We start from the raw sequence: 17,458 nt of genomic DNA on the forward strand, positions 1-17,458 counted from the left end.
TAATGTAAGAAGCCTCTAGGAGGCATCATTGGTCTTTCTGCCAGCCCTGCTTTGGTACTCATGTAGTCAACCAATCTTCTATTTTGTTTGACATTAGATTCTGAAGGTCCTTAGGCTAGATGTGTCAGATGACAAGAAGAGAGAACTTCACCAGGGACTAATCACAGACTGTCAGGGGACAGTATCGTATGGAGGTGAGTATTGTAGGCTTTGCAATTTACATCTAAAAAATATTTCCAGGATTAGACCCCTTCTTATCCAGAATGATACAAAGACCCACATGAACTCCAGAATGCACTTCTGTACTCTCCTCCTTTCTGCCTTCCTGACAAACATCTCTCTCCACTCCAATCTATCCTCAATTCCAGGGTCATCTCCCTCTTCAAGCGTACTACATCCACCTCCACTCTCTTAAAAAACAACACACTGGCGCCCCTATACAATTCAAGCAGAATACAATTCAAGCTCCTCACACTCACTTACAAACCCATCACCCATTCCTCTCCCACCAACTGTACATATCTGACCTTATCTCTTTTTACACTCCCTCCCAATCTCTTTGCTCCACAAATGCATGCCACCTCTCCTGGTTATTTCCTCCCATTCCTGCCTCCAAGGTTTTGTCCGTTGCACTACTTATCTCTAGAATTCTCTACCCCTCCCTATCAGACTATCCCTCTCCATACAAAACTCTAAACAGGCTCCCAAGACCCACTTCTTCATTAAACCCAGCCATCTCTCCTCCTAACCTGTTTATGCTCACTTCTACCCCTTCTGTGTCACTCTTGTCTGTCTGCCCCTCCCCTTTAGAATGTAAGCTCTCGCGAGCAGGGACATTTTTCCTTATGTGTTTTCTTGGAATATGATGCAGTCTTTATTTACCATTTACTTATACCCTAATTTGTCTTTTAATTAGTTTTTTGTTTTTGTTTTTGCTCATTTATGTATTGTTAAGCGCTGCAAAACCTTTGTGATATCTGGCCAGTGCTAGGTATGGTAGTGAAGTAAGAATGGTACACCAGGCCGTCTCATCACAAACAGCAAGCAATTTATTTGCAGTTCAGACAGGGTTATCACTGCCATCACATTTAATTCCTTGCTCTTCTCTCCAGTCAAATATTCCTATACAGTAGGCTTCCTCAGACTACATCAGTCAAGCACTTCTTTTCATTCGCTTAAAAAAGCAACAGCAGCATAAACAGTGATGGGACAGCAGTACATTACATAGCAGTGCATTCTGGGAACTATTAGAGAGGCAGCCGCAAACTGGGATTCTTTTTGGTGCATTCTCCCTCTACTTGCTGGGGGCTCTCTGCAGTCTATCTAACCAGGATCTTTCATGGACTCGTTTCTGGGGGCGTTTCACCTCACATGGCTTCCAAACACTCACCCAGATCATCATTCTTCTAGGGTACCCCCAAAGGTGGGGGTTCCCCTTGTTCCTTCCACTAGTCTCTGCTACTGCTGCCCTCACACTGCGAATATGGAATCTCTTGCTCTTCCTAGCAGCACCCACATGCTGCTCCATAATGCCTGAGGACCATGGAATACAATTTCACCTTGGGTGTTCCACAGCCCCCAGCATGGACTCTTATCACTGGACACTAGTCTGTGTCCTCCATTCCCACACCTCAGCTTACACTGCACAACTCTTGTCCTAAGACTTCATGTCCATCCCCATGTCCAAGAACCTGAAACAACTGGTTTGGGCCATAAACCCCTTCACTCACTGATAATGCTGCATGGATTTTCTAAAACTTTTCACATTGTTAACCCCCTGCCTTTCCCATATGCCACCCACATGCTGTACATTTAAAGCCTCTTTCCAAAACTTATATACTATTTGGGTGAACTGCTGGCTGGAGTTCAAGATTTTGGATTTATGTATGAAATATGTCTCATTGTTTTCCAAGAAAGGTGCTTACTGCTGGCACATGTCCTCTTATCAGATTTCCTGCAGGTCCTGCGTGACTGTCTACAGGATGAGCCAGAGGAGGCCAGTCTGGACTGCAGCTCCATACTCTTCACACATTATGAAGTGGCCAATTTACTGGACACATCTGCGTTCTATTCCCCCATCACCAAGGTGAGAGAATGATGCAATGACTTCGGTGTCCCTCAGACAGTAACGTTTTAGGATTTTCATTGTTTGGTGCCCTCAAGTCGAAATTAAATTTTATCATAAATATATAAAAATTAAATAAAAACTATTTTGTAACAAGGCTGAGAAGTTCGTCTATAACCTCATTCGAGCTGTTGTTTTCTGTTATCAGCCATTGGAGGCTGTGAAGATTCCTCAGGAAAATACCCAAAGCTCCCAGGAATGCACATTCTGATATAGTTGTCACTTGGAGGTAGTCAACTTATATCTCTCCAGCTATTGGAAAGTAATGTGCCCTGACAGCTTCATGCTGGGGCTTGTAGTTCCACAATAGTTTGAATATCCCAGATTCCTTTCCTCTGTTGTATTAGTGATACAAAAAAATAACATACAGTATTCAATGGAAATTGTCCAGCGGACTTCACATTATATAGATTCTCATGTATCCCTTAAAGGTCTTGCCTTCAGGATTTCTGACTGTGGAAACAGGTGGGATAATTGGACACCGCTAACTTACTTGACACCTATAACTTACTTGAAATCCAGAAAACATGACATGCGTGGGGTACTTGAGCATTAGATTTGATAACACAACAAAAATAATCAAAAGTTTTTTTTTTTAAATACATGCCAACCACAGGGGGCCCCTAGCTAGAGGGGGCCTAGGGGTACTGACCCCTTTGCCCCTGCTTTAATCCGGGCCTGCCTATCGGTGCTTGCCATTTAGCCCTGATGAAAAAAGACAATACATTCCTCTCTATATTGTTGTATCTCTTTGACCTGAGTCCCAGTTTTTCCTCCTCTGTCTGTGTCACAGGATATGGACGTCCCTCGGTTCTCTGATGGCTTAGAACTGGAGCAGCTACAGGACGAGGTGTCTGAATTGAGGCAGGAGATTCAGCGGCTGAAGGTGAGCATTGGATGGAAGGAGCAGGGCGATGTAGGTCCCAGGGCAAAGCTATGCACAGGAGCCCCCACTTATCCTCCAGCTGTTGATTGGTGGCGCTGTTGATTGGTGGGGAGTGAACATCGGATGATATCAGCAGCTGTGATGGAGGGGGGGGGGGTTGCAGCAGCTTACATAGTAGTAGTGCTCCATACACATTACACCCACACAGTAGTAGTGCCCCTTACACATTACACCCACACAGTAGTAGTGCCCCTTACACATTACACCTACACAGTAGTAGTGCCCCTTGCAGATTACACCCACACAGTAGTAGTGCCCCTTACACATTACACCCACACAGTAGTAGTGCCCCTTACACATTACACCTACACAGTAGTAGTGTCCAATTATACATTACACCCACACATTAGTAGTGCCCATTGCACTAACAAAGTAGTAGTGCACCTTACACATTATGAACACACATAGTAGTAGTGCATCTTAAACATTATGCACACAGAGTAGTAGTGTCACTTACACATTACACTCACACATACTTACACTGGCCCTTATTCAGATCTGATCGCAGTACAAATTTGTTCTCAAAATGGGCAAAACCATGTGCACTGCAGGTGGGACAGATGAAACATGTGCAGAGAGAGTTACATTTTGGTGGGGTGTGTTGAAACTGAAATCTAAATTGCAGTGTAAAAATAATGCAGCCAGTATTTACCCTACACAGAAACAAATTAACTCACACAAATCTAACTCTTTGTACTGCGATCAGATCTGAATAAGGGCCACGGTAGTAGTGTATGTAGTAGGGTACCTTACACATTACCTTACACATTACACTGACACAGTAGCCATAGCCATTACACATTACACCCACACATTATAAGTGCCTTTTACACATTACACCCACACAGTAGAAGTGCCTTTTACACATTACACCCACACATTAGAAGTGCCTTTTACACATTACACCCACACATTAGAAGTGCCTTTTACACATTATACCCACACAGTAGAAGTGCCTTTTACACATTACACCCACACAGTAGAAGTGCCTTTTTACACATTACACCCACACAGTAGAAGTGCCTTTTACACATTACACCCACACATTAGAAGTGCCTTTTACACATTACACCCACACAGTAGAAGTGCCTTTTACACATTACACCCACACAGTAGAAGTGCCTTTTTACACATTACACCCACACAGTAGAAGTGCCTTTAACACATTACACCCACACTGTATTCAAAATAACCAGTTAAAAAACACTCATTCCAATTTCAACAATATATGTATAACTTCTTAGTCCACATATACAAAGGTAGCGATGTTGTGGCTCATTACAGATGGCTGCACAAGTGACTGATGCTCCTTGCGAGCTTAGTATATATTTTGTTCTGATTTTACACTCCACATTACACCTCACACACTGGCGTAACTACCGTCCCGCAGCCCCCGCCGTGGCGGGGAGGCGCTGAGGGTATGTGGGCGCCGGGGGGCTGCGGGACGACAGTCACTGTCTGCCTGCCTGTCTGTGTGTGTGCGCACCGTCCGGGTCCCAGCTCTCCCGGCTATTGCCGCAGCGCTGCTCTCTCACTGATACAAAAAGTGACACTTGGAAAATGGCTGCCCCCATACCGCAGACAGTTTTTCGTCTGCTGTATGGGGGCAGCCATTTTCCAAGTGTCACTTTCGTTAGCAGCAGTAGCCGGGAGAGCCGGGACCCGGCGCGGACTGATGCGGCCCAAGGTAAAACACACACGCACACAAACACACACATACACACACACACGCTCTCTCCCCTCAATCCCCTTCCCTCCCTCCCCCTCCCCCCCCCCCCCCCCCGCGCGCCACGGCTCCACGCTGCTTGTTTTTTTTTTGTTTTTTTTTTTAGGGGGGGCGCCCCCCTGCATTTTCGGCAGGGGGGCGCACAATTATTAGTTACGCCACTGACCTCACAGGCATGTATGATACTGCAATAAGCAACTTTATTGATATAGTATCCCCCAATTATCTTTGTAGTAGCAATGTTACTTGTTAGTGAATTACTTGTGTAGTGTGCAGTTTCCTTAAATGGTTTTAACACTTCTCCAGGTTTCTCTGAGAGAAACAGAATCTAGCAAGAAGATAACTGAAGAGGAACTTCATTCTCTAAACCAGGTATGTGCAGACATATGGACCTCTCCCGACTGTATAAACCAGCTGATTTCAATGTAAGGTAATGGTGGACTACTTTACAGAAAGTGCTGGGACTACTGTCAGAGAACCGCTGTCTCCAGAATAAGCTGCAGGTGGCGCTAGTGGCCCAGCGACAGTCGCACAGCGCAGAGCATGACTACGAGGAGGTCATCAACCTTCTAGAAACAGAAATCATGGAACTTAAGAACCAGGTGACGGGGAAGAAGAAGCTAATGGCGTTAGAAGTCCATGAGGTGACAAATTACTGCACTTTCAGAAACTTATGTTTTTTTTTCATTTGTTTGATTTGTATGCTTTGATTTTTTTCTGTGTTTTTCAACAAGGCCATTATATTATCCATGCAGGGTTATTTATTTTAGTTAGATTTGAATACAACATAAAACATCTCTGTGGAAACATTTACACCAGCGCACAGTGCAAACAGATGGAAACCGGGAAGATGTAAAAGTTGTAGGCGGGTATATAGGTGGGTTTCTCTATAAGGGGGAATGTTAATTGAATTTATCATTAAACTGTCATGTTCACTATTAAAAGCTAATTTCAGGAGTGCACGGGTTCTCAAAGTCGGTCCTCAGGACCCCACACAGTGCATGTTTTGCAGGTCTCCTCACAGAATCGAGTGAAATAATTAGCTCTACCCGTGGATCTTTGTGTCAGTCAGTAATGAGTGTACCTGTTGGGTGACCTAGAAACGTGAACTGTGTGGGGTCCTGAGGACCGAGTTTGAGAACCACCGCAATAGTGGCTAGACCCTTTAGGGATTATTTATACCCCTTTTACACCAAAACGCCGGGTCGCACCCGGCTTTTTTAGACCCAGGTTCAAGCCGGGTGCGACCCGGCGTTTAGAGCCATTTACACCGGGCGGACAGCCCGACCCGCACCCGCCCCCCCCCCCCCCGGAGCTTGGAGATGACAGCGCGATGTCATCTCCAAGCGCCAATCACCGCCGCGCGCCGCCGCCGGACCGGAACGCTGCTGGGGGCAGCCCAGCACTAAGGTAAGCTGCTAGGCTGCCCCCAGTCCCCGCGCACACTCCCCCCGCCGTCGCACAGGAGGTGAATGGATGCCGCACACAGGCATCCGTTCACCTCCCTCCCCCGCCGCCGCCGCTGCTGCTGCTGTCTGCAGGGTATAGCAGACAGCAGCGCCGGCTGTCAGTGACTGTCAGGCTGACAACCCGTCCAACCTGCGGACGCTGCGGTCCGCAGGTTGGACGTTCCCCATTCATGTAAATGGGAGCCGGGTCATCCGACCCGGCGTTCCCATTTACACCGCCCTCTACCCAGGTCAGGACCTGGGTAGAAGTCCCGTGTAAAGGGACACGGCGTTAGGGATTTACACCGCCGAAGATCCGGGTCTGACCCGCCTCTGACCCGGATTTTTCGGCGGTGTAAAAGGGGTATTACTAACAATGCTCATAATATTTAGAGGCAGATGTATTAAGCCTGGTAAAGTTATAAAGCAGTGATAAAGTGGAAGGTGATAACACACCGGCCAATCAGCAGTGGTTAAAAAATGACTGTTAGGAGTTGATTGGCTGGTGCACCTTTCACTTTATCACCAATTCATCACTTTACCAGGCTTAATACATCTGCCCCTTCATTCTGTATTAGAGGCCTAACAGCCAATCATCAATTATGTTTTAGCTGTTGCAGCCAACAATAAGTGATGCAGAATACTGTATATTATGGAAGCTTTGGTAACCCAAGGGTGCATGCCATTCAAGGGACGCTCCTGACTTCACGATGTCACCCTGCAGCCGCGATTCTGACTGCAGGGTGATGTTCTGGGCATCCGACTAGTCAGGAGGAAGGACCATGGGGTAACGGTGCTGCTCCCAGGTCTCTGCGATTGCACACCCTTAGATATGGCCCTGAATACAGGTAATGACTACTATTTCAACAGTGGATTCTGTATACTTAGGGTTTGGATCTTAACAGACGGTTGTCTCTGTCAGACTGCCAACTCCGCAAATCTGAAGTGACTCGCAAACACCTGGAAGTTTCCAATAAAAAACTACTCAGCTTTGTTCAGGTAAACCTCTTGGAAATTATTATCTGCCTTCTCTTTACCACCTCTCTCTTACTGCACATTCCCCCTTCTCTCAACCACCCCTCTCTTCTTGCTCCTTCCACCTTCTCTCAACCCCCTCTCCCTTACTGCACCTTCCACCTTCTCTCAACCCCCTCTCCCTTACTGCACCTTCCACCTTCTCTCAACCCCCTCTCCCTTACTGCACCTTCCACCTTCTCTCAACCACCTCTCCCTTACTGCACCTTCCACCTTCTCTCAACCACCTCTCCCTTACTGCACCTTCCACCTTCTCTCAACCACCTCTCCCTTACTGCATCTTCCCCCTTCTCTCAACCACCTCTCCCTTACTGCACCTTCCACCTTCTCTCAAGCCCCTCTCCCTTACTGCACCTTCCACCTTCTCTCAACCCTCTCTCCCTTACTGCACCTTCCACCGTCTCTTAACCCCCTCTCCCTTACTGCACCTTCCACCTTCTCTCAACCCCCTCTCCCTTACTGCACCTTCCACCTTCTCTCAACCCCCTCTCCCTTACTGCACCTTCCACCTTCTCTCAACCCTCTCTCCCTTACTGCACCTTCCACCATCTCTTAACCCCCTCTCCCTTACTACACCTTCTCTCAACCCCCTCTCCCTTACTGCACCTTCCACCTTCTCTCAACCCCCTCTCCCTTACTGCACCTTCCACCTTCTCTCAACCCCCTCTCCCTTACTGCATCTTCCACCTTCTCTCAACCCCCTCTCCCTTACTGCACCTTCCACCTTCTCTCAAGCCCCTCTCCCTTACTGTACCTTCCACCTTCTCTCAACCCTCTCTCCCTTACTGCACCTTCCACCGTCTCTTAACCCCCTCTCCCTTACTGCACCTTCCACCTTCTCTCAACCCCCTCTCCCTTACTGCACCTTCCACCTTCTCTCAACCCCCTCTCCCTTACTGCACCTTCCACCTTCTCTCAACCCCCTCTCCCTTACTGCTCCTTCCACCTTCTCTCATTCATGTCCATCACTGCACCTTCCATCTTCTCTCATCCATGTCCATCACTGCACCTTCCACCTTCTCTCATCCATCTCCATCACTGCACCTTCCATCTTCTCTCATCCATCTCCATCACTGCACCTTCCACCTTCTCTCATCCATCTCTGTCTGTAGCTTCCATCTGCTCTCATCCTTCTCCGTCACTGTACCTTTCATCTTCTCTCATCCATCTCCATCACTGCACCTTCCACCTTCTCTCATCCATCTCCATCACTGCACCTTCCATCTTCTCTCATCCATCTCCATCACTGCACCTTCCACCTTCTCTCATCCATCTCTGTTTGCAGCTTCCATCTGCTCTCATCCTTCTCCGTCACTGCACCTTCCATCTTCTCTGATTCATCTCCATCACTGCACCTTCCACCTTCTCTCATCCATCTCCATCACTGCACCTTCCACCTCCTCTCATCTATCTCTGTTTGCAGCTTCCATCTGCTCTCATCCTTCTCCGTCACTGCACCTTCCATCTTCTCTGATTCATCTCTGTTTGCAGCTTCCATCTGCTCTCATCCTTCTCCGTCACTGTACCTTTCATCTTCTCTCATCCATCTCCATCACTGCACCTTCCACCTTCTCTCATCCATCTCCATCACTGCACCTTCCACCTCCTCTCATCCATCTCTGTTTGCAGCTTCCATCTGCTCTCATCCATCTCCGCCACTGTGCCTTCTGTCTTCTCTAGATCACTTTACAACTTCTTTGACTTGCTTAGAAGTTATTCTGTAGCTCAGCCTCTGTCACAAGTAAAAAATCAATTAATATAACTTTTATAAAGAAAATCTAGAGCTCATTTTGTGTCAATTCCCCATAAATAAGATTTGATAATAAGCTCATTTAGATATTTCTTCTTTGTGAAATTATGAATGGTGACCCCAGCATAAAAGTAATGTTACATATCCAGAAAAGACCATGTTGCAAATGGACATACTGTATTATGTACTATGCATTCATATTGGTGAGTTCCGTAGCTTATGGTATTTTTATCTTCTTTAATAGAAAATCCAGAAAATATTGACCACCTCACTCCAACTTTCTGATGATAAGCGGTAAGAGAACTTTCTTCTGCTCCAAATGTTTATTTTCTATCTGCTGTATCCTCCACATTCCAAAAAGAAAGTTGGGCCAGTTTGAGGCCATATCTATGAGCAGAACCCATTCCCATTTCCAGTTATGCTGATTGGCTAGGAACATTGGGGAAGCCAGTATTAAGATACTGAGGGCAATCAGTTTTGCTGACTCGGCTGCTCTGGCGATGTCTGCTGCCCGGTCCCACGTCACTGGTCGAACACCATGGGAACACCCAACGTTTACATGGGAATGCTCATAAAACGCTGGGCGTTCCCATGGGCGAGTCCCCCGGCCCACCACTCCACATCCCACCCACACCCGCAATTTTGGATGCTCCCGGCAAACAGTTTGTTCGTCATGGCCACACGCACTCTGCGCATGCACATACGCAGAAATGCGCATGGACATTGCCCAAACATCGAGCTTGCATGCAAATTCGCATGTGAGCATATACAGACCTGAATAAGGTCCCATGTGCAGAGAGTTTTTCAGAATTTTGGGGTACAGAAAAATGTTTGTAAAAAGTTGGAATAAACAAATTTAACTCTCATATGCAAGTTCTAAAACCTCCTCTCCTTTCAATACAACACCTCCATGTACCTGTCATACATCAGTTACACCACCACCACCTACCTGTCCCACATCAGTTACACCTCCACTTACTGTAGCCACCCCACATCAGTTACACCTCCACCTACTGTACCCACCCCCCATCAGTTACACCTCCACCCAGTGTACCCACCCCACATCAGTTACACCACCACCTACCTGTCCCACATCAGTTACACCTCCACCTACTGTACCCACCCCACATCAGTTACACCTCCACCCAGTGTACCCACCCCACATCAGTTACACCACCACCTACCTGTCCCACATCAGTTACACCTCCACCTACTGTACCCACCCCACATCAGTTACACCTCCACCCAGTGTACCCACCCCATATTAGTTACACCTCCACCTACTGTACCCACCCCACATCAGTTACATACACCATGTACCTGTCCCATATCAGTTACACCTCCACCTACTGTCCCCACCCCACATCAGTTACACCTCCACCCAGCGTACCCACCCCACATCAGTTACACCACCACCTACCTGTCCCACATCAGTTACACCTCCACCTACTGTACCCACCCCACATCAGTTACACCTCCACCCAGTGTACCCACCCCATATCAGTTACACCTCCACCTACTGTACCCACCCCACATCAGTTACACCACCACGTACCTGTCCCATATCAGTTACACCTCCACCTACTGTCCCCACCCCACATCAGTTACACCTCCACCTACTGTACCCACTCCACATCAGTTACACCACCACCTACCTGTCCCACATCAGTTTCACCTCCACTTACTGTACCCACCCCACATCAGTTACACCCAGGGCCATCTTAACAGCATTATGGGCCCCCGGGCAAAGCAGTCCAGCGGGGCCCCTCCCTACACAACCTTGTGAGTGCCGCTGTACTGTATGTATGTGTGTATATATATGTATATGTTCATACAGGGGCGGATCCAGGAGAAAATGACAGGGGGGCACCATCAGGGCCGTCTTAACAGCAGTGTGGGCCCCTGGGTAAAGCAATGCACTGAGGCCCTTACCCATTCTCCCCTCCTAGGGGTGGGGGGTGCTATTAGCAGCAGCTTTGATGTCCCACGGGTGGCAGGGGGTGCTCTATCTTCCATTCAACATGTAGGACCTGGAGCAGTAACTTCTGCTAATTACTCCTCCTTTACTGCACAGGTGGTGGGAGGGTGAACACTAACGTGTGGAAGGGGGCACTGAGCTGAATGAAGGGTCCCTTGTAAATGACTTCCAGGGAGGTAGGGGGTGTTTTATACGCAGAGGAGGGTTGGATAATGGAGTGGGCTTAATATTCGTCATTTTTCGGTGGAAGGGCAGCTTGTTTGACTGCAGATATCGGCAATTATCTGTAAATAGATTTCTTAGCCTTCAATTGTATACAAACCTAAAGTCCCATCTTTCAGGAGGTGCTGGGGACTTGGGGATCAGAGATCAGGAGCCAGAGCAATCCATTGACAAAAATATAAAACTGTACACCAGACGTTTGGAGCTGGAGCAGGGACCGGCTGCTGGAAGGCTGATATCTCTGGTTCTGATAAAAGATAGAGACAAGCCGCTAGTGTTGACAGAAAGGGGAGAGTCCCAGCTTTTGGAATATACTCTCAGAAAAACCAAGTCAGAGAGAACCTGAGAAATATGACTGGGAAGTAAATGAGTAATTAGCAGAAGTTAATGTGGACTGCTGCTTTGAAGTTGGATATCTCCAGTTCCCCAGGGCCGATTTTCAAAATTCTGGTATCCCTGGAAAAAGGGGATCCTCAGCTATCAGAAAAGGGCCCTTATACACCTGGGGCCCCTGGACAAGTGCCCATTAAGCCCATACGAAAAGACGGCCCTGGTTACACCTCCACCCAGTGTACCCACCCCACATCAGTTACACCACCACCTACCTGTCCCACATCAGTTACACCTCCACCTACTGTACCCACCCCACATCAGTTACACCTCCACCTACTGTACCCACCCCACATCAGTTACACCTCCACCCAGTGTACCCACCCCATATCAGTTACACCTCCACCTACTGTTCCCACCCCACATCAGTTACATACACCACGTACCTGTCCCATATCAGTTACACCTCCACCTACTGTCCCCACCCCACATCAGTTACACCTCCACCCAGCGTACCCACCCCACATCAGTTACACCACCACCTACCTGTCCCACATCAGTTACACCTCCACCTACTGTACCCACCCCACATCAGTTACACCTCCACCCAGTGTACCCACCCCATATCAGTTACACCTCCACCTACTGTACCCACCCCACATCAGTTACACCACCACGTACCTGTCCCATATCAGTTACACCTCCACCTACTGTCCCCACCCCACATCAGTTACACCTCTACCTACTGTACCCACTCCACATCAGTTACACCACCACCTACCTGTCCCACATCAGTTACACCTCCACCTACTGTACCCACCCCACATCAGTTACACCTCCACCCAGCGTACCCACCCCACATCAGTTACACCTCCACCTACTGTACCCACCCCACATCAGTTACACCTCCGCCTACTGTACCCACCCACATTAGTTACACCTCCACGTACCTGTCCCATATTAAACCTCCACCTAGCTGTCCCATATCAGTTACACCTTCACCTACCTTTCCCACATCACTTTCACATCCACGTACCTGTTCCACATCAGTTACACCTCCTTTTACCTGCCCCACATCAGTTACACCATGTACCTGTCCCATATCAGTTACAACCCCTCATGTACCTGTCCCACATCAGATACACCTCCACGTAATGTCCCACAATAGTTACACCTCCATGTACCTGTCCCACATAATTTACACTGCCACATACCTGTCCCACATCATTCACACTTCCAACTAAATGTTTCACATCATTTACACCTCTGTGTAATGTCCCACATCAGTAGCACCTCAATGTACCTGCCCCACATTAGTTACACCTCGAGATACCTGTCCCCCATCAGTTACACCTCCACGTACCTGTCCCACATCATTTACACCTCCACGTAATATCCCACATCAGTTACACCTCAACGTACCTGTCCCCAATCATTTACACCTCCACTCTATCTTTCCCAAATTATTTCCACTCCATGTACCCCTCCCACATCATTTACCCCTCCATGTACCTGTCCCATGTCATTTACATCTCAAAGTACCTCCCCCCCCCCCCCCCCCCCCCCCCCCCCCCCCCCCCACCTTTTCACATGTTCAGGGTGCACTCAAAACACCACCAATTTTGTCTGGAAAATAAATGCCAGTTTGGAACTTGAGTGCAAATATAATTATCACTGAGAGTTCGCAACAGCGAATGTAGACACACTGGGCCTTATTCTGATCGGTGCGGCCCGATCAGAATATGCGGCCGCGACCGTGCAGGCGAATCCCCGCCTTCCATACGGATCGCCACCTGCCGTCCGTACGCGGATATGTGGCGATCCGCATGAAATTGGACGGGGATACGCCTCCTCCGTCTTGGGAGCTGCCCCTGCATTCGATGGTCGCCGAACATCGAATGCAGGGCCGCACGCTCCACCAGCGCCCGCCACCCTAGACCACACGGACACTTGTCCGTATGAAATCATGTATGGGGGCGGGCAGCTGACATCCGGCGATGTCAGATGCCCGCCCCCTACACACGCGTCACGGCTTCATTACCATGCATACACCCCGCGTTTGCATGGGAACGCCCATGAAACGGGGGGCGTATGCATAGGGTAATGAGGCTAAGTAGCCCCTCACGCCCCTCTACGCCCCCTGTGCGGCGTATAAAGAATCCGTGCGGCGAAATCGCCTGCACATGCGCAGAGTGACCTCTGCACATGCGCAGTCGGAAACCATCGGCGGTCCGACCGCATGCGGAAAAATCCGCACAGAGCAGAATAAGGGCCACTGTTCTTGATGGTGTTCCTAACCAATAACTAAATATGAAATAAAATGAGACAATGCTAATTACACATTAAAGGCTTTCATCTGTTTATCCTAGAACTGGTGACCTGGAGGAGAGTTGTAGTGAGAACGCACTGAACGTGTGCCTGCCCTCCGCACAGCTGCTGGCTACAGAAGTCAGTGACATTCTAGAATCATGTACTGGTGAGTTGCGTGTTCCTTACTGGGACTTCATCCAGTTTCTGTCACGTTTTACTGTACTTTACAACAATTGGTGATCGTGTTCCGGGCCAGATGAAGGGCCTCAAGGGCCTGCAGTGGCAAACTCAGGATTTCTAGAAGGGGAGGTTCTAAAAGCAATCCACAATCTCCCACTGCTGTATGTAGAACATTGGAGCAAGGGTGGGAGTCACTGAGGGAGCTGTAGAAGAACCTAATGTGTTTTGGTCCTTTTCATACAGTAAATACTGTATGGAATGCAGTAATAATATTTATCACTATAGATTGGCTATAGTATAGGCTGTATCAATTATTTAAATAATATAAATAAGTGGTCAGTAAAAGGTTGAAACCATAATAAATAAATACACAAACATAATAGAGCCAGTACTGCACTTTCTAAGCTCACATTCTCCCACCTCATGGTATGGCTTCTGTTTCTTCTTCCTGGTAGCTACTCTTTGGTCCAGTGCAGTGAGGACTCACATCCCCACCTACAGTAAACTTAGTAGACGCTGCTACCACTGGGCATGTGCAGCAGTTTTGCTCTGTCCCATACACTGCATTAAGTAATCCTATTATATACCATTGCTACTGTTGTCACAATGAGACAGATGTATTACCCAGAGTTAAGTGCATATGCTGCACTTAATGCTGGTTAACTGGGGAAATATATCTTTCTTAATGTACTATCAGTGCACCTAATGTGCGCTAGGGACAGCCCGCCGATTAACACTCTGCACGGCTGTCCCCTTCAATCCCCCCAGGCGTTTACGCCTCAGGGGATGTATGACCAGACTCCTAGGCATACATCGCCCGTTAGTCGCCACCAGCCGCATCGCCAGCCCTGGGCTAGCGCTATCCTATTCCCACTGCAGGGACAACACTAGCCCTGCTGCTGGCTCTTGGCTGCGCTCGAGATCTCGCGATAATAGCATGACCAGTGCGCCGGCCGGGGGTAGAGAAGTTTTTTTTTAAATGTGCAGTGCTGACAGAGCCGACGATAAGGAGAACCGTGGAGACAGGACATAACAGCTCTCCTACGACTACATGGGGGTTAATACATTTGGCTTTTATGGGTGCCCGCTTTTCCTCGTTATGCAGGAGAAGCGATCCGTTATTTTCAAAAAGTTAAGCCAGCATTAATACGTCTGCCAACACCAAGGCAAATGTCAGCTCACTGCCCCACCCTCACACCAATACCGATATTCCAGAACCTCAAGTCAGAAGTGGATTTAGACCTCATGGGCCCTCGGCAAAATACCGGTTTGGGGCCCTCCTCCATCCAACCATCCATAGCACTATATTGTTGCTGCTGATTGCAGTTGGCATAGATAGAGTACCTTAGCGCATGCACTGTCTACCGATAAATTCTCATCTGCATGAACATCGGCATTACGTCCAAATCTGAATCAGGCTCCAGGTCTTTTGGAAGTAGGTGTCATTTCATTTAAAGTAAACTAAAAAAAAAAAAACATTTTTTTAACCTATGAAAGGGACTTTGGGAGTGGGGACAGGTCCACGTTCTCCTTTGGGAACATTTTGGATGGAAAAGAGATTTGGATGGGCCCTACGCAGGTGCCCAGGTTGCCTTGTGGAAAATCCGCCTCTGAAACTGTGGAGGTTGCATCTTAGAAGTTCAACACCTGACAATTGCATTAAGTTCAACAAAGATACCCCTCTCAGAGTCATCCTTCATTTTGTGATAGACTCAGAGGTACCTGCCAGATTTTGGAGCCTCCAGGCAGCTGCCTAATGGCAGAGCCAGTCCGGCCCATGACTTTATTCCCACTAATAAAGTAGTCAGGAAATCTCATATGTGTAAAGCTTTCAGCCCCCCCCCCCCCCCCCCCCCGGCAACCATTGGAGGGGGACACAACTGTGAATACTGCTAGTTGTGAATGTAATCTGTGCTGTGATTGGTGACTATCAGTGTGATCTGAGTGTTCTAAGCTTTACATATTCTGTACTGCACTCTGTGCACTTGCAGGGGTGCCGTCGCGGGCTGGTGGTCCAGGACCAATATACAATACTTGCTATGCTGGGTGGTGATACATGACTTGGTACGCTGGGTGGTGGTACATGACTTGCTATGCTGGGAGGTGGTACATGGGTGGTGATACATGACTTGCTATGCTGGGTGGTGATACATGACTTGCTATGCTGGGTGGTGATACATTACTTGCTATGGTGATACATTACTTGCTATGCTGGGTGGTGATATATTACTTGCTATGGTGGGTGGTGATACATTACTTGCTATGCTGGGTGGTGATACATGACTCGCTATGCTGGGTGGTGGTACATGACTTGCTATCCTGGGTGGTGATACATGACTTGCTATGCTGGGTGGTGGTACATGACTTGCTATGCTGGGTGGTGATACATTACTTGCTATGCTGGGTGGTGATTCATTACTTACTCTGCTGGGTGGTGGTACATTACTTGCTATGCTGGGTGGTGATTCATTACTTTCTCTGCTGGGTGGTGGTACATTACTTGCTATGCTGGGAAGTTTTACATTACTTGCTATGCTGGGCGGTGGTACATTACTTGTTGGGTGTTGCAGTGACTGGCACATATAAAATGCAGTGACTGCAGGGGTAGATGTAAGGAGACACATGTGGGGAAAGAGATATTGATGTCACTTTTCCCATATGTATTAGGGAGAGGATGTGTGCTAAATGACAGGGCCACTGATATACGTAAGATAGCATGCTGATGTGGAGGGCACTGCATGAATGGTCAGTGACCTTTCCAACAACTGCAGATATCAATTACAACAGCTGCAGCTGGTGTTGACCGGCGCACAGCGCATTACCTTGTTGCCGTCAAGGGATTGTGCACATACAAAAATAATAAAGTTTTTTTTCCCCCAATAATCTTGAGTGTGGCTTAGAGAAAATATGACTGGCGCATGCGTACTGAGGAGTAATAGCCAGTAAGGGAAGCCCACAGTGGGAAAATGTTGGTCAGCAGACGGGTGATTTAACGGTCTCCCGCTGTGAAAAAACATCATACATGCTGCCATTATAAGCACCGGCTTCACTGCAATCCGGAGGTGAAGCGGGTCCACACATACCCACTGCTATGTACATAATACATCTGCCCTTCAGTGTACAAATATCCGGGCAGCCCACTTCATCTTGTGGGGGGACTAAGTTAAAACCAGACCCAGACAAGACCCTGGAACACCGGACCGGACATCATTCCAGAGCTTGTAGTGTCCAGCATCCATGGGGTGTCTTGTTCGGGGGGGATGCCTGTGATAGCTGGGGGGAGATTACAGCCTCCCCGTGTAGTCCGGACCGTTCGGTTTTTGCTTCATGCCCAGACCATACAGGGAGGCTTTATTCTCCCCCTCCTCCTCTCCCTTCTGACAGTTGTCAAGTGAAGCCCCCCTACCC

General features: G+C 48.2%; 1 protein-coding gene across 4 annotated transcripts in view; it reads left to right on the plus strand.

The window, feature by feature from the left end:
• Positions 1-17,458, plus strand: part of LOC146019438 (syntaxin-binding protein 4-like) — a 95,333-nt gene that overhangs the window by 74,628 nt on the left and 3,247 nt on the right. For all 4 annotated transcript variants that reach the window (XM_083151974.1, XM_083151975.1, XM_083151976.1 and 1 more), the window contains 8 exons: positions 98-194; positions 1,950-2,086; positions 2,919-3,011; positions 5,104-5,169; positions 5,250-5,441; positions 7,134-7,244; positions 9,275-9,324; positions 13,930-14,036. In XM_083151974.1, the coding sequence (XP_083008100.1) occupies positions 98-194; positions 1,950-2,086; positions 2,919-3,011; positions 5,104-5,169; positions 5,250-5,441; positions 7,134-7,244; positions 9,275-9,324; positions 13,930-14,036 (853 nt within the window). The remainder of the gene's footprint in view (positions 1-97; positions 195-1,949; positions 2,087-2,918; positions 3,012-5,103; positions 5,170-5,249; positions 5,442-7,133; positions 7,245-9,274; positions 9,325-13,929; positions 14,037-17,458) is intronic.

The sequence above is a fragment of the Crinia signifera genome, chromosome 7, assembly GCF_055691185.1.
Source record: "Crinia signifera chromosome 7, ASM5569118v1, whole genome shotgun sequence".
Lineage (NCBI taxonomy): Eukaryota > Metazoa > Chordata > Amphibia > Anura > Myobatrachidae > Crinia > Crinia signifera.